This window comes from Rhinoderma darwinii, chromosome 5 (genome assembly GCF_050947455.1).
Source record: "Rhinoderma darwinii isolate aRhiDar2 chromosome 5, aRhiDar2.hap1, whole genome shotgun sequence".
Lineage (NCBI taxonomy): Eukaryota > Metazoa > Chordata > Amphibia > Anura > Rhinodermatidae > Rhinoderma > Rhinoderma darwinii.
Window position 1 is genome coordinate 341,352,522 of NC_134691.1, and position 26,344 is coordinate 341,378,865.

Genomic DNA, 26,344 nt, shown 5'->3' on the forward strand with positions numbered 1-26,344 from the left:
ACTAGGAGTTTTTGTAAGGTTTTAGAAAGGACTCGGCAGAATTGACATGGGAGCGCTGCATCATTTCACTGTGAAGAGACGGACCACCGTCTAAAATCCAAACAGTAATCTTCGAAGGGACGCCGTCCCTGCTGGAGAGATATAACCGATTGACCTCAGCCACTGCAGTGATATCTGGTTCACCATATATTAAACCTAGGGCAGCAAAGAAGGTCTCAACAGAAAAAAGTTCAGGGGCATCAGATTTCCACGACAAGGCTCAGGGTTGAGGATCTCCCTTCAATAGAGAAATGACAAGACAAACTCCCTGCTGCTCAGTTCCAGAGGAAAAAGCTTTTGGGCAAAAATACAAATTACAACTCTCCCAAAAAATTTATAAAAGACTTACGATCACTAGAAAAACTATCCCGTAAGTTAATTTTTGGTTCAACCGGATTAGCAGCTGCAACGACTTTTTGTAGCTGCGTAGTCTCGTGGTGTTGAATCCTTTTGGCTAGATCTTGTACCAGCTGAGTCAGACCGTACATCTGTTCCACTAAGCTGTGAATGGGTACCATAGTGGAAATAATTTTTTTTAAATGGCTTGTGAATATGTAACTGAATCACTAGAGACTTGAACAATTCCCCCAAAGTGCAAGTAATGGAATTGCTCTGTAAGCGATTCCCCAAAGGAAGCTAGAGACTGTATAAAGCGTGCAGGTAATCCGCTACCTCAAGTCCGTCACTACTCTGATCAGCAGAGTCTTGAGGCTACTCTATGGTCTTCACCAGAGCCCACCGCAAGGCAGGTTGGATTTGGCTGCATAGAACCCTGGTTTGATTAACAGGCAATACCAGAACGGAAACCAGACAGACAGAGGGTAAGCAGCAAACGGAGTACACATCCAGGAGAGACTAAGTCCAAATCAGAAAGCAGAAGAATACCAGGAGTTGCAGGGGTCAAAACCAGCCAAGAGCAGAATGTCCAAATCCGTGAGCAAAAAGTCTATAAATCTAAAGACAAAGCCGAGGTCCAGTTCCAATTATCCAAATAGTCAGATGATATAGGGTGTAGCCAGCAGCTTGATCAGAAACTTGCATACACAAAAATTCGCAAGCAACAATGAAAGAACTGACCAGACTTAAATACTCCACCGTAGAATCTGATAGGAAGAAGACAGAGAAATGAGATTGGCTCTGCAACTCAAACCAGCGCCATCCAGAATCTAGGCTAGTAGTCCTGACCATCTTAAAGTGTAGCTAAACGTTTGACAAACCTCTGACATGTCATAGCGAAGTTTGGATTGGTGGGGGTCCGAGCACTGAGACCCCACCAATCGCTAGAATGATGTAGCTGAATCGCTTGGGTCAGTGCTCAGCTGCTTCGTGATTGTTCGGCTTTTTCCGGAAATCTGATGTATCATAGTACGGGCTCGTAGACTTTCTATTAAGTCTGTTCACCGATACATTTATTTCCAGAAAAAGCCAAACAGACACGAAGCGACAGAGCGCTCACAGGAGCGCTTCAGCTGCTTCGTTCTAGCGATTGGTGTGGGTCTCAGTGCTCGGGACCGCCACCAATCCAAACTTCGCTATGACATGTCAGAAGTTTGTCAAACGTTTAGCTACACTTTAAGGAGATGGACGTTTCCTATCAGGCATTTTTTGGAGAAATCAGGAGCGGACGCCGTCTGGACCCATTGCCTTCAACATGCATGTACACCTTAAAACTGTAACGTCCACAGCTGCGGACTGTCGTTCTAACTTACCCACCGACGGCTGCGGCCATGGACAAGTGAGTGCTGGGCGGCATCTCCCTCCTGAGAGACACTGGCACTCACTTATGCATCACTGTACTGACTCCGGTAGACTGCGTGCTCACGCCCGGCCTTAAAGGGCCAGTACACGCACATGTCAGAAATTTGTAATTGACACATAATTCCCCTGGATTATAAAAAGGGCTCCGCCCTTTTACTCATTGCCTGAACATTGTTGTGTTTATCCGTGTTAGTCTTGCAAATGGTCCCTTAGTGTTTTCCTGTTCCCAGTGTCCTTGTGCCCTGCTACCTGTATCCCGTGCGATACCTGGTTTCATGTCCTTGAACAATTGGATTCGTGTGCTGCTTGCGTCCACACCTGCTGTGTTACACCGCGCTTGGTGTCTGCTGCCAAGGTCCTATCTGAATAATACAAGAAAAAACACACGGCGCCACATAGCGTAAGTAAGCCCAAAATAACAGTCAAGCGATGACAGGTGGAGGCTTACCACAAGAAGTAAGATCAGTCACGTAGGATAATAATAAGTGCTGCAGCCGAAATCCCAGACGGTCACACCAATGGGTCTCCGTATAGAAATGATTGAAGAGGAAAAAACGGGATATAAACGGCGCTGCTACTCAAGAATGATGCTTGGATTGATGATATGTTGATATGATCTTTATTCAATAGGCTACGCGTTTCAATGCCGCATCGGCATCTTCCTCAGGCCATATAAATTTCAATTGAAACAACACTCCTTAAATACACCATGCGGCCAAAAAAAACGCCAATGTGATCAAGGTCAGAGTGCATCAGTGACGTCATCGATACAAAAGATTTAAACAGACAAAAAACAAAAAATATATATATAAATAAACATGTGCAAAACCAATAGTAACACAATAAATGACATCATTAGTTGAAAAGATACTAAACATAACAAATAGGAACATAGTAACATGAAAATGCTATCAAGGAATTCCAGAAAAATAGGAATCGGGACCTGCAGAAAAAAAGTACATACTGTTTGCTATATAGCGTAAGCGTGTTATTTACAAACACAACGATGTTTATCAAAATAGACATCTAATTCTTTAATAAATAGGATGGAATAAACGAAAAGGACCAGTGTAAACGAATGAACCTGTGAATACATGTATATTTTGTATTTCTCAGCGTGTACAACCTTGAGAAACTTGATGTCAAACAACTCGAACGGGAGGTTCGAGATGCCGTAAAGGAGACAACTATTATAGTATCTGAAAAATTCAAATTCAATTTTTACCCTGTACACCATCAAGGTGCATTTTTGGAAACTTTTTCCACGTTGGTTGGCAATGAATTTCGGGCATTGGACAAACCCCAATTTATGCCAGATAATTTAACCTCCAAGGAGAGACAAGCTATCAAATCTTTCCGTAGTAATGAGAATATTGTTATCCGCTCTGCGGATAAAGATGGGGGTATTGTGATTCAAAATAAAAGTGATTATCTGAATGAAACCTCCAGGATTCTATCTGATGGTTAATTTTATTTAAAATTAGTGAATAATCCACTTTCTGCTTATCTTGGTGAATATAAGAACTTGATTGATACGGCTTTTTCTGACGGGTTATTAACCAAAAAAGAAAAAAAAATTCTTAATGTACCATGCCCTAGTCTACCCTTTATGTATCATCTCCCCAAGATACACAAATGTATGACCAATCCTCCTGGCCGCCCTATTATTTCGGGCATTGGGTCCCTCACCAGTAATTTATCTCACTACATTGACTTACACCTACAACCGTTTGTACTACAATTACCCTGAGAGATTCTACCCAGCTTATTAGAAATTTACAGGATTTAGTAGTCGATCCATTTGTGTCTAATGTGTGCTTTTTGACAGCAGATGTCACTGCTTTATACAGTAACATTCCTCATGATAGAGGGCTTGAAGTTGTGGAATCATTTTTAGCTTCAAACCCCAAGTTCCCAATAACACAAATTAAATTTTTAACTAATTGTGTTGAATATATTTTAAAGCACAATGTCTTTAGTTTTGGTAAAAATTGCTACAACCAAATAAAGGGATGTGCGATGGGCTCTAGGTTTGCCCCGGCATATGCCAATCTGTTTATGGGAGATTTTGAGGATAAATATATTCTCAACGATCATGGTTTTAGGGATAAGATTCTTTTATATAAACGTTTTATCGATGATTTATTTATTGTATGGAAGGGAAGAAGAAGTGGTTAGTTTTATGGAAATACTCAACAAAAATGACTATGGAATATCTTTTACTTATACTTTTTCAACTACCTGTATTGATTTCTTGGATCTTACTATTTGCTATGATAAAGCTGCTAATAATTTCAACACTAAAACCCATTTTAAAACCGTCGATGTGAACAGTTATATTGATTTTTAAAAGTGCACACTACCCGCCGTGGATTAGAAATGTGCCTTTTGGGCAATTTAGGAGAGTGAGGAAAAACTGTTCCTCTGACCACAATTTTCAGGAGGAATGTAAAATTTTAGAAGGTAGGTTCAAGGAAATTTTTTTTCCAATACAATTGATTAAGGGGGCTCGCTCTAGGGCGGCGGAATTGACCCAAAAATCCTGTGTTGCTCCAGTAAAAAGGGCGGTGGCTATTACTAATGGTACAAACGAGACTGATAAAGTTGATAAAAAGAATAGTTTGAAGAAACACTCAAATAATTTTATCACATCTTACAACAGTGGACACAATTCCGTAAGATCGATTTTGTCGAGATATTGGCATATCCTGAAAAATGACCCATTCCTTAAATATTTTTTGCCAGATAAACCAGGCATTACATTCAGACGCTCAGCAAATTTAAAAAATATATTAGCCCCTAGCCGGGTCCATAATATTAAGTCATCTATCCCAAAAACTCTCCCCACTTTTAATGGTTCTTTCAAATGTGGACAAAAACGGTGTCTTTGTTGTAGCAATATTTCACATAGAAAACATACTTTTAGTTCTAATATTACTAATGAAATATTCCCTATTAGGTTTTTCCTTAATTGTGGCAGTAATTATGTCATTTATCTCTTGGAATGTTCATGTCGGTTACAGTACATTGGGAGAACTATTCATTGTCTGCGGAGTAGGATTAATAAACATAGGTACAATGTCTCAAAAGGATTTTTAAAACATAGTGTTTCAAGACACTGTGCCTCGGTTCATAATTGTCAATTTAATAAGATTACTATTACCCCGATAGAGCAAATATCTTGTGACATTCCCAATCGTTTCCAGAAATTAAAACAAAGAGAAAATTTCTGGATTTTTAAATTACTAACTCTGCAACCAAATGGTTTAAATGACATTTCTGAAACATCCCTCGACTAATTGCATTTATTGGGGGTTTATGACTGTGGTTTGTGTTTTTTCCACCTTTTTTTATATATATATATATATATATATATATATATATATATATGTATGTATTATATTATATATATTTTTATATGTGTGTTTCATATATATGTATTTTTGGTAAATTTTCTTTCATATCTCCCTTTTAATTTCAAAATTTTTAATTATTCATTTTAATTTTTATCTGTGTATGAATTCTCCACGGAATAATTATTTCAGTAAATTATAGCTTGCTCCCCAATGAGGCTTCTTATATTAATTTGTAGTACTTATATCATAGCATTTGGTTTTTAATTTTTTACTTAGTGCATTTTTCATCATGATATGTGTATCCATTTGTATATTTAATATATTTCATCAGATTTTGCAATTGCCGCATTTACATTATTGAGCATCCGAATGGATCTCTTGAGGGTTTATATATATAGATTATCTCTTCCTCCATTGAGAAAAGGGTGTATGTATATGATTACTCATATTTCATTACTATTTTTACCATCAATTTTTCAGATACTATAATAGTTGTCTCCTTTTACGGCATCTCGAACCTCCCGTTCGAGTTGTTTGACATCAAGTTTCTCAAGGTTGTACACGCTGAGAAATACAAAATATACATGTATTCACAGGTTCATTCGTTTACACTGGTCCTTTTCGTTTATTCCATCCTATTTATTAAAGAATTAGATGTCTATTTTGATAAACATCGTTGTGTTTGTAAATAACACGCTTACGCTATATAGCAAACAGTATGTACTTTTTTTCTGCAGGTCCCGATACCTATTTTTCTGGAATTCCTTGATAGCATTTTCATGTTACGATGTTCCTATTTGTTATGTTTAGTATCTTTTCAACTAATGATGTCATTTATTGTGTTACTATTGGTTTTGCACATGTTTATTTATATATATATTTTTTGTTTTTTGTCTGTTTAAATCTTTTGTATTGATGACGTCACTGATGCACTCTGACCTTGATCACATTGGCGTTTTTTTTGGCCGCATGGTGTATTTAAGGAGTGTTGTTTCAATTGAAATTTATATGGCCTGAGGAAGATGCCGGTGCGGCATTGAAACGCGTAGCCTATTGAATAAAGATCATATCAACATATCATCAATCCAAGCATCATTCTTGAGTAGCAGTGCCGTTTATATCCCGTTTTTTCCTCTTCAATCAAGGTCCTATCTGAGCCTAGCCGTTACTACTGTCTGAGCTACCACACGTACCATTGTGCTCGAACTATAGACATTGTCATGGTACCCTGTTTGGCCAGCTGCTCTCATAATCCTGCCTTTTACAGTCCACATAAAACCGCCATATAGCGAGTGCCCAAATGATAGGCAGTATCCAAATAATATATACTACCTCAAAGGGCCTTTATAGTACTGCCATATAGTCACCACATAATGCTGCAATTCAGTTCAAATAATACTACCAGACCGCGCAAAATAATACTGGGGTGTTTTAGTTTGCTCATGGAGTTCCCGTCCTTGGTTTCTCACCTCACCTTGTGGATGATGCGGCCCTGCTTGTGTGTTGGGGAAGGGGGGGGGGGGACTAATTACACTACGTTTAAGGTTTTTTGTCAGGCTGGAGGTGTTTTTTTTAGATCAGTAGTGTAAAAGAGGTTGATGTGCGAAACATCACGTTTCTGCTCCGCTAACCGCGAAACATCATTTCTGTGGAGGACTGTGTATTTATGTGGCCGGATATTGCTGTACAGTGTTCACCTGCACAAACCACCTGTCAGAGGTGACCTACTTACATACATATACAAGTTACCAGTAAAAGAACTAAAAAACTGTGTCAGTCTTGTTGTTCCATTAGCTCTTATGTACGATGACCTGAGTAGAAATTTTGTAAATGGGGGTTCACGGTTATACTTGGACAGTGTATGATTGAAATTCACAAATAAATGTATTATTTTTTTTTATATATTGCCACTTCATGTAATATGGCATATCGCAACTTAAACCTTCTATTGGTGTCCATTTTCCTGCGCTTTATCATAGGTTACACCGTCATGCAATACAGTTGACAAACTCTTTATCAACAAAAATTAGAGTTCAAACAAATGTTTGTATCTAAAAGAAAACAGAAACATATCAAATAAATGCAAAGTATATGGAATTCTGAAATCTGAACGAGCATGCGTCAAAACCGCAATGCAAAATTAGATATATTTCCTTTCCAATATGGTGAATACATGAGTTTTACAGGGTTTGGATTGCCTTATGAGTCTGAATAGCTACCAGCTATAGGGGCTTTTGAAATATAGGTGTGATCTACTCACACAGGGCTCCTAGTCTGGGGAGACCAGCATCGCCAGCCTGTGGGAGTTGAGTTCATGTAAAGGATCGGCCAGACACCGCTTCTGTGTCGACGCCCATGGTTAGTCAGTCTGCACCTGCTCTTAAGTCTGATCGAGTGACCCCTCCTTCTACCAATCGGACTGGGAGGCTGAGGAGTGGGAGAGCCTATCACAGCCTGACCAGACGGAGCTAGCTCCCGCCCTCTGTCTATTTATACCTTCACTTCCTGCTCCTCCTTTGCCTGTGATTCTGTCGGTTTCCTGGCTCTGCTGCTGCTTGTACTTTTGTCCTTTGCTCCAAATAGACCCTGGCTTACTGACTACTCTCCTGCTCTGCGTTTGGTACCTCGTACACTCCTGGTTTGACTCGACTCGTTCACTACTCTCCTGTTCTGTGTTTGGTACCTGGTACACTCCTGGTTTGACTCGATTCGCTCACTACTCTTGTTGCTCACGGTGTTGCCGTGGGAAACTGCCCCATTCCCCTAGCTTCTGTGTACCCTTGTCTGTTTGTCTGTCGTGCACATAGTAAGCGTACGGACCGTCGCCCAGTTGTACGCCGTCGCCTAGGACGGGCCGTTGCAAGTAGGCAGGGACTGAGTGGCGGGTAGATTAGGGCTCACCTGTCTGTCTCCCTACCCTGGCATTACAGTTCACTTTCCCAACAATCTTACTACGGAGATGGCAATCCTGTGCGCTAAATACCCCCGAGTTGTCACATCTGGTGGAGGATCAGGGGGCATGGAGAGATCTACGCAAGTCCTGGAGAACAAGTGTTTTGTTGTAAACTGCACCTGCACATGTAACGCAAATATGTTGCATGAGAGTGATCTCATTTTTATGAAGTGCCTCTGTTCTATGATTAAATATGATTCATATGAGTGTTTATGAAAACCTGAAGAAAGCGAACAATATGGTGCAGATTCAAGATGAAATGAAAACCGTCAGGTCTGTTTATGAGGATGAAATATCAGATTGGAAATGGCAACTTGCGGTGTCTGAAAAATACACGTTAAAATGATAACAATAACTCCTCTATAATGAGTTTAAATGCTGGGCAATGCGAAAAATACCATATGGGTAAATCTTGGCTCTAATGGCCACAATGAATGTTTTTCAGGCCGGAGCAGAAAAATCAGGTGAAATCCAAACACCTTGAAATAAAACAAAAGTATATAAAGTTTTTCACTGCTCAAACCGCATCGAGAAACAGTCCGGTCTGTAGTCTTATAGACGTTTCTGCTCAGTCCACAAGCAATAGACCATCTACAATCCAGATAAGATGTGTGCAGTTGTTCTGGTCCTTGTAGTCCTCTGCACCGTGTCCCGATGTTCAAGCTCCAGGCAGGATAAATCCTATGACTCCAATAGAGAAGAGGAGAAATAGTGCAACACCCTCTGTTTTCTTTGCAATACGCAAGATTTATTCCAAACCTCCAGAAAATAGAAGAATAAAAGCATTGGTGATTCAAATAAAATCAGTAGCAGCACGTCAAACAAACTCGCCCGACCGTGTTTTCCTCTGAGGCATGCAAAAAATGTTTTGTTGGGTTTGTATGAAATTGACGATGTCATCAGAGATGAAACCAGTTCTGTCTAATAAGGTTCTGCAAAGTGTAGAGTAAAGATAAGTGCTTGGAGAGAAATTGCAGGATTTAAAGGGGCAGTATGTCCAAGATGCCAGTGTCAAAGAACGCATTATTGAAAAATTAAGAGATGATCTTGATTTTCTAAAGAGCTCGAAAGCACAGAACATGCCGAAAGCGCACAATGACTTCTTGTGAGGTCAGTTAGAATACTTGGGGTCCCAAATTTGAGTGTGAAAAGCTTAACCGCAAAGTTGACTGATGAGGAAAATGAAGTGGCACAGCTGAAGAAAGAGGTGTCTGATCTAGAGGCGCAATTCAAGTTTGTGAAGCCGACGTTGCAATCGGATCTGAGTGGACTTTGCATGAACTAAGGGAGGTTCAAATAAACAATGAAGTAAAAGTAATGGCAGAGCACAGTCGAAGTTCTCAAACAAAGAGAAATGGGAACTCCAAACTAAAATACAAAACCTGGAGAGTAAGATTAGTGTCTCGTGATGAAAATGGAAAAAAAAGACCCAGATAAGTGATGGATATCCATGCCCATAATTTGCAGAGATTACAGGTAGAGAAGTTTAGAAAAACCTGGAAGCCGCGCTTAAACTATATGAGGGCAAAGTTAATGCCATGAGGATTAAGATTGAGAAAACCACTTCCAATTTATGAGTTCAGATTGTAGATCTACAAACACGTGTTCAACTAAAGACACTTACAAAGGTTCAACCATTGCCAGTATTTGTGGAACGTAGTGGACCTAGAACCAAAACCAAATAGGTGAAAAAACTTTTGGAAGTCCAAAAAGACTCCTAACTATAAGCTGATGAGTTTACCAATGAGGTGAAGGGGCTTTAAAAAAGTAGGGACAATAGTCGGTGCAAAGGATCTGCCAGACACAGCTTCTGTGTCGACGCCCGTGGTTAGTCAGTCTGCACCTGCTCCTAAGTCTGAGAGATTGACTTCATCTTCTACCACCCAGGCTGGGAGGCTTAGGAGTGGGAGAGCCTATCACAGCCTGGCCAGACGGAGCTAGCTCCCGCCCTCTGTCTATTTATACCTGCATTTCCTGCTCCTCCTTTGCCTGTGATTGTTTCCTGGCTCTGCTGCTCTTGCTATTATTATTGACCTTGCTTCATTTTGACCCTGGCTTTACTGACTACGCTCCTGCTCTGCGATTGGTACCTCGCACACTCCTGGTTTGACTCGGCTCATTCACTACTCTTGTTGCTCATGGTGTTGCCGTGGGCAACTGCCCCATTTCCCTTAGCTTCTGTGTACCCTTGTCTGTTTGTCTGTCGTGCACTTATTGAGCGTAGGGACCATCGCCCAGTTGTACGCCGTCGCCTAGGACGGGCCGTTGCAAGTAGGCAGGGACTGAGTGGCGGGTAGATTAGGTCTCACCTGTCTGTCTCCCTACCCCGTCATAACAGTCGGTAAGAAGAATGACCATTTTTGTATCATTCTAACAAAAAATACTTGTTTCTATGTCTGCCTTCAGCCAACAGTATGGAAGGCAAATGTTTGATGTTGTGTCCATATTATCTGCCAAGCGGGAGTCCAGAAAAGAAGCTAAAAGAATAAAAAAGAAGAGATAAGTCAGTTATATAACCAGATGCAGATGTTAGGAAGAAAAAGCTGAAATACAATGTTGCTATGTCCGAAACAAAAACTACAGAAAGTGAGCGGTGGCAAAAAGCAAAAGTCCAATTGAGCAGTGGTTAACTGTGCACAGAAGAAGTGTAAGACATCAATGTTAAATTACAGCGACCCTGCAAAGAAACAAAGTTGCTAAGATCCTGGAAAAGTAGAGCGACGGGAACATGGAAGATGAGACCCCCAGCCAAGAAAAAAGTTGTGAGGAGTGAGAAAATGTGGAGAAACATCATCCATGATAAGTTGATGGAAGAGGGACATAGTGATAGGATGCCTTGTCCCAGCGTCTCGCACCCCATGAGTGGTGAACTGAGGGGGAGGAAAATGAGGGTGTGAAACTAGCGCCCTCAGGTGTCAAGGCGCTGGCGCAACAGCCACCTCTGCACCTCCTATAGTTACCACCTTGAACAGACCATAATCCGACACTTGCACAGCTGCAGCACATCCCCCCCCCCCCATACACCTCCACACATCATTAGCTATGATCAGTGGCTCCAGTTGAGATTCATTCACCTCCTGTTTAATCAGAGGTTTAGACTGCTGCGTTGTCACCCCTTCATGCTTTACACTGCATCTCTGCTTCTTCAGAATGACAGCTGTGTAAGCACAAGCTCAGCAAGTAGTCAGTGCATAAAGTGTCGCCAGGGCAAATAAAATCATGGAATGCTTCAAAGGAGGCCGAGATGCCCCCATACAAATCAGACCACATATGGAATATTGTGCACACTTTTGGGCACCTGTGTGCATATAAAGGACATGGCTGAACTAGAACGGGTGCAAAGAAGGGTGACCAAGGTATTTAAGGGAATCTGTTGATTGCATTACCAAGAAAGGTTATCAAACTTGGGGTTATTCAGTTTAGAAAAAGACGGCTTAGGGGCGATCTAATTACAATGTACAAATATATAACTGGACAGTCCAGAAATCTTTCCAATGATCTTTTTACACCTAGGCCTGTAACAAGGACAAGAGGGCATCGTCTAGGTCTGGAGGAGAAAAGGTTTCACCACCATCACAGACGGGATTCTTTACTGTGAGAGCAGTGAGACTATAGAACTCTCTACCACCTGCTGTTGTGATGGTTGATTCTTTGAACAACTTCAGGAAGGGCCTTGATGCCTTTCTTGAAAAATATATTATTACAGGTTATGGGTGCGAGATTCTGGAGATGGGATGTTGATGCGGGGATTTATTCCGATTGCCAGATTTGGAGTCTGGAAGGATTTTTTCCCCTAATGAGGGAATTGCCATTAACCTCATGGGGGTTTTGCCTTCCTCTGGATTAACACGGTAGGATTATAGGTTGGATTCCATGGACCTGTGTCTTTTGTCAACCTTATCAACTATAAATATCCTGCATAATTAGGTAGTAGTCTGTGAAAGCTGATTGGAATGGCAGCCATATTGGTTCTTACCCGGCTTTCTCAGAGGTAGAACTAAAAAACAGTCAAAAAGATTTTGACTCCACTTATGTTTTTGAGAACCTTCTGCATCACCTCTATGGAAAGCTTGAGCAGGTCTGCAATAAATGAAAGCATATAATATATAAGCAGTTCATTTCCTGTCAGCGAGCCCTGTCTCCTGCAGCCAGCGAGTCTCAGAGATGAAGCCTGCACCGTTGCGATCACCTCTACTTCTCTGTGTCTATGTTCTACTGATCGGTAAGTGACCTGCGTGATGCTGCACAATGACCGGGATTGTAAAATATTGGGACACCACCACATTGCACCTACAGGAGCTTTTATGACATCCCATTCTAAATCCATAGACTTTAATATGTAGTTGGTCCTCCCTATTGCAGTAAAACTACTTCAACTCTTCTGGGGGCTTCTCTAAGATTTTAGAGGGTGTCTGTGGAAATATTTGCCCGTTCATCTAGAAGAGCATTTGTGAGGACAGACACTGATGTTGGGGGAGGGGGCCGGGCTCGTAATCTCCGCTCTAGTTCAACGCAAAGGTGTTGGATGGGGTTGAGTTCAGGACTCTGTGCGACCAGTCAAGCTCTTCCACCCCAAACTCCCCCAACCATGTGTTTATGGACCTTGTGCACTGGGTGCAGTCATGTGGAGCAGAAAAGGGCCGGATTGGGACATAAAATCAGCCCTGAAATGTTACAGCACAGAGGTCCACCCTCCCGATAATACACAAAAACATTCCACATTGTTTCTGATGCCCCTTGAAATGCCGCCTTCCGTTTGTGCTATTCTGATATTTCATAAATCAATAAATCCCACAAAACTGTGCAACGTGTGATGGGCTGAATGTGAATACTGGTCGCAACTCACACAGGAATGCTGACTGATTATCTGCTGTAAAATGTTGGAGCAGCACAGAAGGACGGAGGCAGGAATGGGACCTACCGGAGATGGGGACAACACCTGGAAATTGACTCTCTCCCATCATATTGTCATTTCTAGTAATCAAAAGAATATTGCAGAAATATGAAGAGAATATGTGTAATAAATATAATACATCAGACACCGCCAGGATATAGAACGGGAGCAGAATTGACTTATTAACCACTTCCTGACCGGAGGCTTTACCCCCCCCCCCCCTTCCTGACCTGGCCCATCTTCAGGTTTTAGTCATGTGCCGATTTAAAAGCAAATTGTTCCTCTATTGCTCTTCCAATCTACATGGATTTGGTCTTGTCTTTCTCAGAACATGTTGGGCTTCCATATTGTTTAAAAAAATAAGATATTTGACTTTTCAAAAAATGTAAAAGCAAAAAAGGGAAATTAAAAAAATAAAAATGTACACATGTAATTTTAGGTGATATTTTTTACATCTGGTGCAGCCTCTGGGTAAACACCTGAATACATATTTGGCAACTTCTGCCGACTTTAACGATACCAAATATGTGTGAATGTCTTACCCGCTGGGCGCAAGGCGGCGCTTACAATGAATGGTGCGCACACTGGATTCTGGAGAGCAAATTTTCCAGAGCTGGTTCCAAAGCGATCTCTGTGTATGCGACCAGTGTCCCGGCCAAAGTCCCTGTGTAGCCCCAGCCTAAAACTGTACAATACACCAATATATATGATATGAAAGACATGGATAAAGAGATAGGTAGGTAGATAGAAAGAATAATCATCTTTATCTGTATAACAAAAAAATCACAATTTAGATCTATCTATCTATCTATCTATCTATCTATCTATCTATCTATCTATCTATCTATCTATCTATCTATCTATCTATCTATCTATCTATCTATCTCATATCTATCTATCTATCTATCTATCTATCTATCTATCTATCATCTATCTATCTATCTATCTATCTATCTATCTATCTATCTATCTATCTATCTCTACCTACCAGATAGACACACACACATAGATATTTGATATATACATACACGCACATCTATATCAAATATCTGTGTGTGTGTGTGTGTGTGTGTGTGTGTGTGTATGTATCTATCTGATAGAGATAGATAGGATAGATATGAGATAGATAGATATTACATAGATATTAGATAGATAGATATTACATAGATATTAGATAGATAGAAATATATATTTATTGTTTTATTATATACTGTTCTTCCTCTCCGCGAGGGGTGTGGGGGATGCCGCGAGGATGGGGAAAGTATAGTGATCATTGTGACCGTTGTCACAATGATCACATGCCCAGAGACCTCATTGATTGGTCTCAGAGCTCCGTGATGTCAGCTGTCTAGAGGCCGCTGTGTCACGGAGCTAAATGCCGCTACAGAGCGTCACACAGGCTATCTCTGCATAACGTTCTAGAACGACCCTACAGAGGTAATTAAGGGCCGCCCGGACATTTATAGTCAATGGGCGGTCCGGAAGTGGTTAAATACATTTTTGGCAATAAAGATAAATGAGACGCTGCTTCGCTACCAGAGTTGGCAAGTTTGGAGGGTTTTGATGGAGGGAAATATAAGGTCCTTAGACTTGTTTCTGAGCTTTATGCTGGAGGAGCGATGGGGCAGTTTATTACTTTACAATATGATATACCGCGCTTTCCGTTCTATCCGTATCGACAATTGAATCATGTGATTGCCAAGGAGACACTTATAAGAGACACCTCTCCATACACTACTAACTCTACTGCCGAAATAGTGGGTTCTGTGACCAGCTCAGCAGCCCTTATTCCGGTGCTATATAGGCGCCTATTAGATGAGGAACATGAGAAGTTTCCCCTTCATATTAAAGTAAAATGGGAAAGGGATGTGGGCCCTATTGAAGAGGAACAGTGATATTGTGTCACGCACACCTGAGTTATCACTTGTGACGTTCACCGGCTGATATATATTTATATATAAAATATTACCCAGGGTCTACAGGACACCACTATTTTCATTTGATATTGGTCTACGTGAGTCTCCACTCAACAGATGCAGGTTCCAGAGTCTGATCTTATACACATATTTCTTAGGGTGATGTGCTCTTTGTCCTTCTTATATAGGAAAAATAGGGGGGAATCCTCCAGCTCACCCACTAGTTGTCTTAATCCAGACTGCGCTCGGATCCTGCGTGACGGCACACGGCAAGGCAACATGAAAAAACAGAGGAAATGATCCAGCGCTCGTAGAAAGTTGTAAAAAGGAAACAAAGTTCCAAGTTTATTCCAATAATTTAAAAGTTCAAGTGCAAAGGGGTGGTAGCAGCAGCCTACGCGTTTCAGACAACGCTTTTGTCCTTATTCAAAGTTTCCACCACTTTGACAAGAGCCATGAATAAGGACAAAAGCGTTGTCACTGCACAATCACACTGTGCTGTGGATCATGCTGGGCTAGAACCATGAGAAGTGCAGGACACTGATTGGTCACTGATTGGTCAGCGTCATACACTTCTCTGTACAACGCCGACTTGGTCAAACGTAAAATGTAAGTAATAATTGCCTGCATCAAAACTAGATATCCAGACTAAAGAGCGAAAAAAGATTCAATGACGCATAAGTATTGTATCAAATATAAAATAAATTTTTATTGAAAATACTAAAATAGGGCATATAAAAAGGTCCACAGTAACACTAACAAAAAGACGACCATCACATGACCTCCTGCTAAGGAGTGATACACAGTATATATATATATATATATATATATATATATATATATATACACAATGGAAAAGCAGCAGCACTCACAATGCAATTCCGAGATGGTCTCAGGTGCAAGCAGGTAATCCAGATCCAGGGGATATAGATCAATATTGAAGAAAATCCCACAGCACTCCGTGTTAGTGAAAAAAATGGTGGTTTATTAAGCCAGCACAAGCTGCAACGCTTCCGTCCTGCTATAGGACCTTTATCAAGCAATGCTTTTGAATGGGCCCCCCCGTTGAGTATGAACATTCCCCTTCTCCGTGTGAAAGTTATAGAGTACCACATTCACCTTATCTATTTTATTTATATCAAGTATTTTTTTTATAGCATTTGTTTTTTAATAATAATATATTTTTCAGGGGATAAGGTTTTTTGAAATAGAACAGATAGTGTGAAAGTGGTTCTCTTCAGAAAGACACAAAAAAAAATAAAAGTACAACTAGGCTGCCAAGTTTGCTCTTACCCTTATAGGTTTAGGAATAACTTAAGCGGCTCTGTCACCACATTATAAGTTCCCTGTCTCCTACATAATATGATCGGCGCTGTAATGTAGATAATAGCAGTGCTTTTTATTTTGGGCAAGTTATGAGCAATTTTAGATTTATGCTAATTCATTTCTTAATAGACAACTGGGTGTGTTTTTACTTTTTGACCAAGTGGGCGTTGTACAGAAGAGTGTATGACGCTGACCAATCAGTGACCAATCAGCGTCATACACTTCTCTCCATTCATTTTTAGCAGTACTCGCACACAGCGTGATCTTTACCGAAGCGTCTTGAGAGTGAATAGACATCACCTCCAGCCAGGAAGCGATGTCTATTCACACTCCCGATACTACGGTAAAGTTTCTTGGGGACTTACTCACACAGCACAGCGTGATCTTGCGAGATCACGCTGTGCTATTCATTCACAGAAACTTTACCGTAGTGTCGGGAGTATGAATAGACATCGCGTCCTGGCCGGAGGTGATGTCTATTCACTTTCAAGACACTTCAGTAAAGTTAATGTGGGAGTATGTGACAGTACAACGTGATCTCACGAGATCACGCAGTGTTGCGAGTACTGCTAAAGAATGAACGGAGAGAAGTGTATGATGCTGATTGGTCAGTGTCATACACTTCTCTCCACAACTCCCAGTTGGTAAAAAAAGTAAAAACACACCCAGTTGTCTGTTAAGAAACGAATTAGCATAAATCTAAAATTGCTCATAACTTGCTCAAAATGTATTGTTTTTCAAAATAAAAACCACTGTTGTTCTCTACATTACAGCGCCGATCACATTATGTAGGAGATAGGGCACTTATAATCTGGTGACAGAGCCTCTTTAACAAACAGCTAACCCCTTGCCGACATGTCACGTGCAATTACTTTGCTTTTGCCAAGGTGTTAGAACAATGCAATGTAACTGTTAAGGATCTGCCAGGCACAGTTTCTGTATCCTCGCCCATAGGTAATCAGTCTGCACCTGCTTCTATGTCTGTGGGACTGACTCCATCTTCCACCACTCAGGATGGCAGGCTTAGGAGTGGGAGAGCCTATCACAGCCTGGCCAGACGGAGCTAGCTCCCGCCCTCTGTCTATTTATACCTTCCTTTCCTGTTCCTCCTTGCTTGTGATTCTTCTCTGTTGGTTTCCTGGCCCTGCTGCAGCTTCTTGAACTACTTGTCCCTGCTTCGTATTGGCCCTGGCTTACTGACTACTCTTCTGCTCTGCATTTGGTACCTCGTACACTCCTGGTTTGACTCGGCTCGTTCACCACTCTTGTTGCTCACTGTGTTGCCGTGGGCAACTGCCCCTTTTCCCTTGCTTCTGTGTACCCTTGTCTGTTTGTCTGTCGTGCACTTATTGAGCGTAGGGACCGTCGCCCAGTTGTACCCCGTCGCCTAGGGCGTGTCGTTGCAAGTAGGCAGGGACTGAGTGGCGGGTAGATTAGGACTCACTTGTCTGTTTCCTTACCCCCATCGTTACAGTAACTTTACTTGATAGTGATAGGGCAGGTTCAGAAGCCGGTCCGCGCCATCACCAAGTGTGAGCTGTATATTACTGATGACTTGTAGTTTTTATTGGTACCATTTTGGGTACATATGGCTTTTTGAAAACAGAAAATTTGTCTTTTATTTTGTTTTTTACTGTGTTGACTGTGTGGGTTAAATAATATAATAGTTTTAGGCTCTATTAACACGACCAGGTCCGAGTGTCGGCTGTTTTGGTCAGTTGTTCTCGGCCATTTTACATCCTTTCCGTTCCGGCCGTGTTTCCGTTTTTATCGACCGATTTAGACCCGTTTTGCATCAGTTTTTTTCTTTGTCCATTTTAGAAACGGATGAATTTCATTTGTAATTTTTTTGCACACACTTCCCTCTGTAGATAATGCCACACACTGCCCTGTAGGTAGTGCCATACAGCCCCCCTTGTAGATAGTGCCTCACAGCCCCCCTTGTAGATAGTGTCTCACAGCCCCCCTGTAGGTAATGTCACACAGACCTCCTTTTACATAGCACCCCCTACCTTCCTGTAGATAGCGCCACTGTAGTGGACTGTTCCAGGAGAAGTCCCTGACTTCAATGTCCATATATGGACAGTCACGTCAGGGACTTCTCCTGGAGCAGAATCACCGTCCGCAGCGCTGGGGATTCCACTTCAGGAGTAGAGGACCGCTCCAGGAGAAGTCCCTGATGTGACTATCCATGTATGGACAGTGAAGTTAGGAACTTCTCCTGGAGCAGAATCCCCGGCCACAGCTTTGGCAACTCTGTGGCCGGGGATTAGGAATTTCCACTCCTACATGGAGCACTTTGCACTGTGAGGAGGGGAAGAGGGTGAGCGGGAGAAAAACTCGGCCGTCACTCTGATCACACACGGCCCCTTAAACTTCTATGGGTGCCGTGTGGCCGAAAATAGGGCATGCTCCATTTTTTGACGGCCCGGTTTACCCGGCCGTCAAAAAATCGGCAGTGTGAATAGCCCCATTTGGGGTCTGTAAGAAATAACTGGTAAGAATTGTGATTAAACTTTCCCTATAATTTGATCTTTAGTCTTTCATGTCGCTGTCGAGAGATTTAACCCCCTCCATCTGTAAAATGGCTTTACTTCACATTGCAATAAAAGAGGGGGCAAATACTTTTTCATGCCGCTACTTAAAGGCAATGTGTTGCCAGAAAAACATGTTTTTTTTTAAAAAATTAAACATTTAGTGTGTGGGTGATTAAACATGGTTAAAATTTTTTTTATTTTTTTCACGAGTCAGGAAATAGTCAGGAAATATTATAAATTAATTCTAATTTATAATACTACCCATTTTTGGTCACTAGATGGAGCTATTCCCAAAATTGCAGCATTGCAACAATGGGTTAAAAGCCCTCGCTCTAGTGAGCTCTCAGCATCCCCCCCTCCTTTATCCTGGCTAGTGCCGGGATAAACGAGGGGTTTGAACGAACGGTGTAACCTCCTACGCTGTGTGTCGCCATTTTTTGAGCTAACACACAGCGTAGTAGGTTTACATACAGTAGTAAACACACACAAACACGAACATACATTGAAATCTCTTACCTGCTCCTGCCGCCGCGGCTCCCTCCGGCCCGTCCGCTCCGTTTGCTGCCGCTGGTCCAAGTGCACAAATCCGGAAGCCGCGACCGGAAGTAGTAATATTACTGTCCGGCCGCGACTTCCGGTCCACAGGAAAATGGCGCCGGACGGCGCCAATTTCGAATTGGACTGTGTGGGAGCGGCGCATGCGCAGTTCCCACACAGACGCCGTACACTGAAGTCAATGGGACGGGAGCCGTTCGCAGTCCCTATGGGACTGTGGCTGCCGTATTCCATGTCTGTATGTGTCGTTAATCGACACAGACAGAAATGGAACAAAAAATGGCAGCCCCCATAGGGAAGAAAAAGTGTAAAAATAAGAAAAAGTAAAATACAAACACACAAATGAATATAAACGTTTTTAATAAAGCACTAACATCTTTAACATATAAAAAAATAATTTGTGATGACACTGTTCCTTTAAGTAATTACCAACACCGTTTCTGAATTACAACTTTATGGCTATAACTTTTTTATAATGCAGGTTTCTTTTTTCATCATTTTTGCCCTACAGGGAAACTCGGCCATGTGACGGCTGTTTTTTTAACGTCCCCCACACGGCTGCATTGAATTCAATGCACGTCTATGGAGCTATGGAAACCACGGTCGTGTGCATTGGCCCATAGAATAGAATGTGTCCTATACGATCCGCCATTGCAGCTCCGCAATTCCAGAGAGTATGCGGACCGTAATGCATGGCCGTGTGCATGAGGCCTTATAGTGTGAAAATGATAGAAAAAAATATGCTTTTTTACGTTTTTATTTTTCTCTGATAACAATATAGTGTTACCCTAAAATAGACCTTTTCTTTGTCTATCGTAAATTTTGATATATTACATGTCTATTTTAGGGTAATTGGGTTAGGGCTAGCGTTATGCCAATGATTAGCGTGGGGAGCGTTTTTTTCTATGTATTTATTATTTAATTTATTTTTGCTTTCTTTACTTTTTTTTATTATTGTGGTCTGTCTGTCATAGGTCAGAAAAGAACTTTGGGGGACTTTTTATGTTGTTTTTATTTATTTTTTTACACCATGTTTTTCCACTGTACCTGGGACTGCACAGCAGGAAGATCAGTCCTGTTATAGTGACTATTGACTGGTGGTCCTGCAGAGAGCGCTCTCTCAGTCTGTGTGATCTCGCGGGAGGGAACACAGCGCAAGCCGCCCTTGTGTCAGTGTCAGAGCGGAGACATCGCGCCCCCTTGCCATTTAGTTAGATAGAAACGCCCTATTGACAGTTCAGGGGCTCATTTACGTATCTGGCGCTAAATATAACGGCACGCTATGTAAATAATGAAGGAAGATAGGAAAAAATGTAAACTGAGGCGGTGTTTGTGAAGCCCAGGCTATTACACGCCGCACTCAGCTGCACACGTATGGGAGGTGAAAGGTTCTCTTTAAGCATGACTGCTGAGCCACTTAACCCTTGCCTCACTCAGGCGGCCGCTCATATGCGGTACCTCTTGGGCGCGCAGTTTCTATTTGCTCTGTGCGCCGCCAGGAGAAATGAAGTATTACAGTGTCCATTCAAATCATTGTGTTGTCTGTGTAATACAGGACAGGTCCTCCAGAGGCGCTCTATGTAACCGCTCTCCACTCTGGCCGAGAGATGAGGACCATGAACAGAGGACCCCCCCCCCCCTCTATTAACGAATTTATCCCAATTCATTCCAATGGCCGTTTCCTCATTGTATTCTATGGCCGGCGAATCATAAACGAAATAGATAAACTGCAAAAACAACTGCTCACCTCTAATTGGGATCAATGTCACAATACTGAGTTTTTTCCCCTGTAACTTGGGCTGTGAACTGTAGTGTAAAAATAGATATACAATTATAACATCCAACAAAGAAAAAAGTAAATTTATATTAAATATGAAAGATAAAACAAATGTTAAAAATATAAAAATAAATAATAGAATTCTAATAATTCTTCAATTATATCCAGAGCTTTACCCCCGACTGGAACACCACAAAGCTCACATATTATATATTGAAATGAATGTAACAGAAAGGTAGACACAACTGCAAATTTTATTTTAGGGACACTTTGCAATTGTGCGATCTCACTTAGCGATTACATTGCCGTATCTACACCCCTATACACCTGCTTGATGCATCCAGCCTCGGGCAATCAGATGGTTTAATGAAGGTCTCCTTTGACTGAACAAGTTTGCCTTAATGTCTCACGCCAGTGCTAGATTCACAGCTACACTGCTCATTACTGCTGTACAATGTCCTCCATGCTGCTGCGGCTTCTAGTAAGTGTTATATCTCACCCCAGTGCTGGAGTCTCCGCTACACTTCTCATTACTGCTGTATGATATCCTCCATTCTACTACTGCTTCTAGTGTTATATCTTACCCCAGTGCTGGATTCACAGCTACACTGCTCATTATTGCTGTAACGATGTCATCCATGCTGCTGCGGCTTCTAGTAAGTGTTATATCTCACCCCAGTGCTGGAGTCTCAGCTACACTTCTCATTAATGCTGTATGATATCCTCCATTCTACTACTGGTTCTAATGTTATATCTGACACCAGTGCTGGATTCACTGCTACACTGCTCATTATTGCTGTAACGATGTCCTCCATGCTGCTGCGACTTCTAGTAAGTGTTATAACTCACCCCAGTGCTGGAGTCTCAGCTACAATTCTCATTACTGCTGTATGATATCCTCCATTCTGCTACTGCCTCTAGTGTTATATATTACACCAGTGCTGGATTCACAGCTACACTGCTCATTGCTGCTGTATGATGTCCTCCATGCTGCTGCGGCTTCTAGTAAGTGTTATATCTCACCCCAGTGCTGGATTCACAGCTGTATAATGTCCTACATACTGCTGCAGCTTCTACATATGTTATAGATAGAGATAGGACAGCAGGATTTCCTCTTGTCTATGTGTGTAGTGTATAGAAGACATGATAGCAGTTAGGCACCACCCACTAGCTCAGAGAAACTGAGATTTATAGAAAGAGCCTGCAGAGGGGAAAACTGCTAAACAATGCAGAATGTATGTCATAAAATGGGCAGATATAGTGTTATTCCTCATGTACACACATATGACAACTTATTTTGAAAAGTCACCTGAATGGTTAGTTAGGCTTTAAATACGAAATTAAATAAGAAAAATAAACATTATGCACGCCAGAATGCAGTGGGGTAAACCATTTGGTTGGACATGTTTAAGGTCAAAATTAGTTACACCCTTAAGGGGTTGATAAGCACTTAAAGACTCAAATAACGCCCCAACTATAAAGTCAATATCTACAACAAAAAAGTGAACATTTCCTGAACTTTTTTTTCCAATTTGAATATGACTATTAGGGGGTTAAGGACTTTTCTATTAACAATTCCTGTCATTTTATTGCAGGTTTCTCTGGAGCCCTAAATATTACGGTCCCTAAGGAGCCTGTACAGGGGGTGGTTGGTGAATCTGTTCTCCTGCCGGTCACCTACAGCGTCCCTCAGCCTCCGGACACTCTGCAGGTCATTTGGAACCATGAGAATTTGATCATTCTGCTTTCGGAGATGACCATGTGTGACCCCACGACACCTCCAAGTCAGAGGATTAGTAAGGAGTATTATATTGTGGCGGGGATGTATCAGGAGAGAGTGGTCTTCTACCCAGAAAATGCCTCCCTCCTTCTCAGGAACGCCCAGCGGAATGACTCGGGGCGATACACAGTCACCTTTCAGGAGCTGAACCAAAGCCGATCCATGATGCTGATCATACGTGACCCTGTGCCGCCGTCCAGTGACCCGGGTATGAAACCCTTGATGATGTCACATGTTTCGAGTCTTGTGACCAGGGCCGCCATCAGGAATTTCAGGGCCCCCTACAGCTAAATTTTCTGGGCCCCCCTACCGTGGCACCGCCTGTTAACGGTACTTCGTCCAGCACTATATCATGGTACCCAGGGCCGCCATCAGGGGGGGTATTAGGGGTACTGATGTGAGAGGCCCGGCCAAACCTAATTGAAAGGGGGGCCCGGCAAACTGCCGCGACTTGCCTTTAGTAGAAAAAAAACAGGCCCCTGCAATGGGGCCCGTTTTTTTCACCAAATGAATGTCATGAGCTGCGGGCCCCCCTTTCAATTAGGTTTGGCCGGGCCTCTCACATCAGTACCCCTAATACCCCCCCCCTGATGGTGGCCCTGGGTAGCATGGGGGCCGTCAAACACCGCCGCCCGTGCGACCGATCACGCGCACCCACAAACTCCCGCGCATGCGCACCGGTGACCGCCTGGAACCGCGCACCGAATTTTGAGGCAGATTTTGACCTGCCCACACTATCTTGCGGCGTTTTTTGCCCGCGGCGATTGAGGACAGCAGACAGAAAACGCAGCGAAAAATTCATTTTCTGCCCCCCATTGATTTCGATGGGAGGTCAGAGGCGGAACCGCGGCAAGAAAGGACGTGCTGCTTCTTCTTTTTTCCACGACTGGCTCCCATTGATTTCAGATTAAATCAATGGGAGGCGGTTTTGGAAGTTGTTTGGTGCTGATTCTGACGCAGTGTCCGAGTCAATATCAAGGCCCAAAAACTCTGTGAACTGGGCCTTATTGTTAGGGCTTATTCAGACGAACGTGTAATACATCCGTGCAACGTGCGTGATTTTCACGCGCCTCGCACGGACCTATGTTACTCTATGGGGCCATGCAGACTGTCAGTGATTTTCATGCAGCGTGTGTCCGTGTGTCCGCTGCGTAAAACTCACGACATGTCCTATATTTGTGCATTGTTCGAGCATCACGCACCCATTGAAGTCAATGGGTGCGTGAAAATCACGCCCAGCACTTCCCAGGAGTATAAACTATGAATGAAAACAGAAAAGAACCGCGTGCTACAAACATACAAACAGAGTGTCATAATGATGGCGGCTGCGCGAAAATCACGCAGCCGCGCATCATACGCTGCTGACACACGGAGCGGTTATGGACCTTTTGCAAGCGCAAAATGCCACGTTTTTTGCGCGTGCAAAAAGCACACGCTTGTGTAAATCCGGCCTCAGGGTAGGAACACACTAGGCATGAACACTGCGGATTTTATGCAACACATTTTATTGTGGATAATCCGCAGCGTATTACAGTCACAGCCGAGGGGGTCAGATATGAACAAATCTCATCCGCACGCTGCAAAAATAATGGACCTGCAATGTGGCTTTTTGGCTTTTTAAGCCGCAGCGTGTCAATGTATTCTGTGGAATCGCCGCTCCTCTGTTGCGGAAATGCTGCGGTTCTGCCGCAAAAATCACACATGAGAAGAAAAAAAAAGGCACTTTTTTAAATTTATAAAAAAGTTTATACTTACCCCGGCCGTAGTCCTGGTGACGCGATCCTCTATTCTTAGCACAGCCCCGCCTCCTGTCATGACGTTTCATCCCATGTGACTGCTGCAGCGGTCACATGGTCTACAGCGTCATCCCAGGAGGCGGGGCTACGTTCAGAAGAGAGAGATGCGTCACCTAAACTACGGCCGGGCAAGTCTAAACTTTTTTTCCCTGCAGGATTCCCGCAGCGGACACGCCTCACGAAACCTGCGCCACTATTTGGTGCGGTTTTGCTGGCAGAATTCCCTGCGGCTCCCGGGATAAGCTGTGTAGTTTTACTCCGCATATCCGCCTAGTGTGTCCCTTATGATGTCGCTCCTGGAGCTGCAGTTGGTTCAATAGAATTTGGAATTATTTTTTTTTGTGAACCAGCTTAAAAAAACACAAAACTTTTGTGTTAGGGCCTGTTCACATCACCGTTCGCTTCCGCTCCGGGGTTCAGTCTGAGGTTTCTGTCGGGTGAACCCCGCAACGGAAAGTGAAAGTGATAGCACAGCTTCCGTTTCCATCACCATTAGCGCAGTCGACTGCGCTATTGATTCCGTCCGAAAACCTGCCGGAATGGTGACGAACGGAAACCATTAGCGATGTTTCCGTCACCATTGAGATCAATAGTGACTGAAACGGAAGCTGTGCTGTCACTTTCACTTTCCGTTGCGGGGTTCACCCGACAGAAACCTCAGACTGAACCCCGGAGCGGAAGCGAACGGTGATGTGAACAGGCCCTAACACAAAAGTTTTGTGTTTTTTTAAGCTGGTTCACAAAAAAAAAATAATTCCAAATTCTACTGGACCAATTTCCTATTTAGAGAGCGGCAGCAGCTCCAGGAGCGACATCATAAGGGACACACTAGGCGGATATGCGGAGTAAAACTACACAGCTTATCCCGGTAGCCGCAGGGAATTCTGCCAGCAAAACCGCACCAAATAGTGGCGCAGGCTTCGTGAGGCGTGTCCGCTGCGGGAATCCTGCAGGGAAAAAAAGTTTAGACTTGCCCCGGCCGTAGTCCTGGTGACGCATCTCTCTCTTCTGAACGTAGCCCCGCCTCCTGGGATGACGCTGTAGACCATGTGACCGCTGCAGCAGTCACATGGGATGAAACGTCATGACAGGAGGTGGGGCTGCGCTAAGAATAGAGGATCGCGTCACCAGGACTACGGCCGGGGTAAGTATAAACTTTTTTATAAATTTAAAAAAGTACCTTTTTTTTTTCTCATTTGTGATTTTTGCGGCAGAACCGCAGCATTTCCGCAACAGAGGAGCAGCGATTCCACAGAATACATTGACACGCTGCGGCTTAAAAAGCCAAAAAGCCACACTGCAGGTCCATTATTTTTGCAGCGTGCGGATGAGATTTGTTCATATCTGACCCCCTCTGCTGCGACTGTGATACGCTGCGGATTATCCACAATGAAATGTGTTGCATAAAATCCGCAGCGTTCATGCCTAGTGTGTTCCTACCCTAAGGCCGGATTTACACAAGCGTGTGCTTTTTGCACGCGCAAAAAACGTGGCGTTTTGCGCATGCAAAAGGTCCATAACCGCTCCGTGTGTCAGCAGCGTATGATGCGCGGCTGCGTGATGTTCGCGCAGCCGCCATCATTATGACACTCTGTTTGTATGTTTGTAGCACGCGGTGCTTTTCTGTTTTCATTCATAGTTTATACGGCTGCGGAAG

At 42.8% G+C, this 26,344-nt stretch overlaps 1 protein-coding gene across 1 annotated transcript in view; it reads left to right on the forward strand.

Moving 5' to 3' along the window:
- Window positions 1–26,344, forward strand: part of LOC142652243 (HEPACAM family member 2-like) — an 82,890-nt gene that overhangs the window by 50,783 nt on the left and 5,763 nt on the right. The window contains exon 2 of the mRNA XM_075827875.1: window positions 22,707–23,099. Coding sequence (XP_075683990.1) covers window positions 22,707–23,099 — 393 coding nt within the window. The remainder of the gene's footprint in view (window positions 1–22,706; window positions 23,100–26,344) is intronic.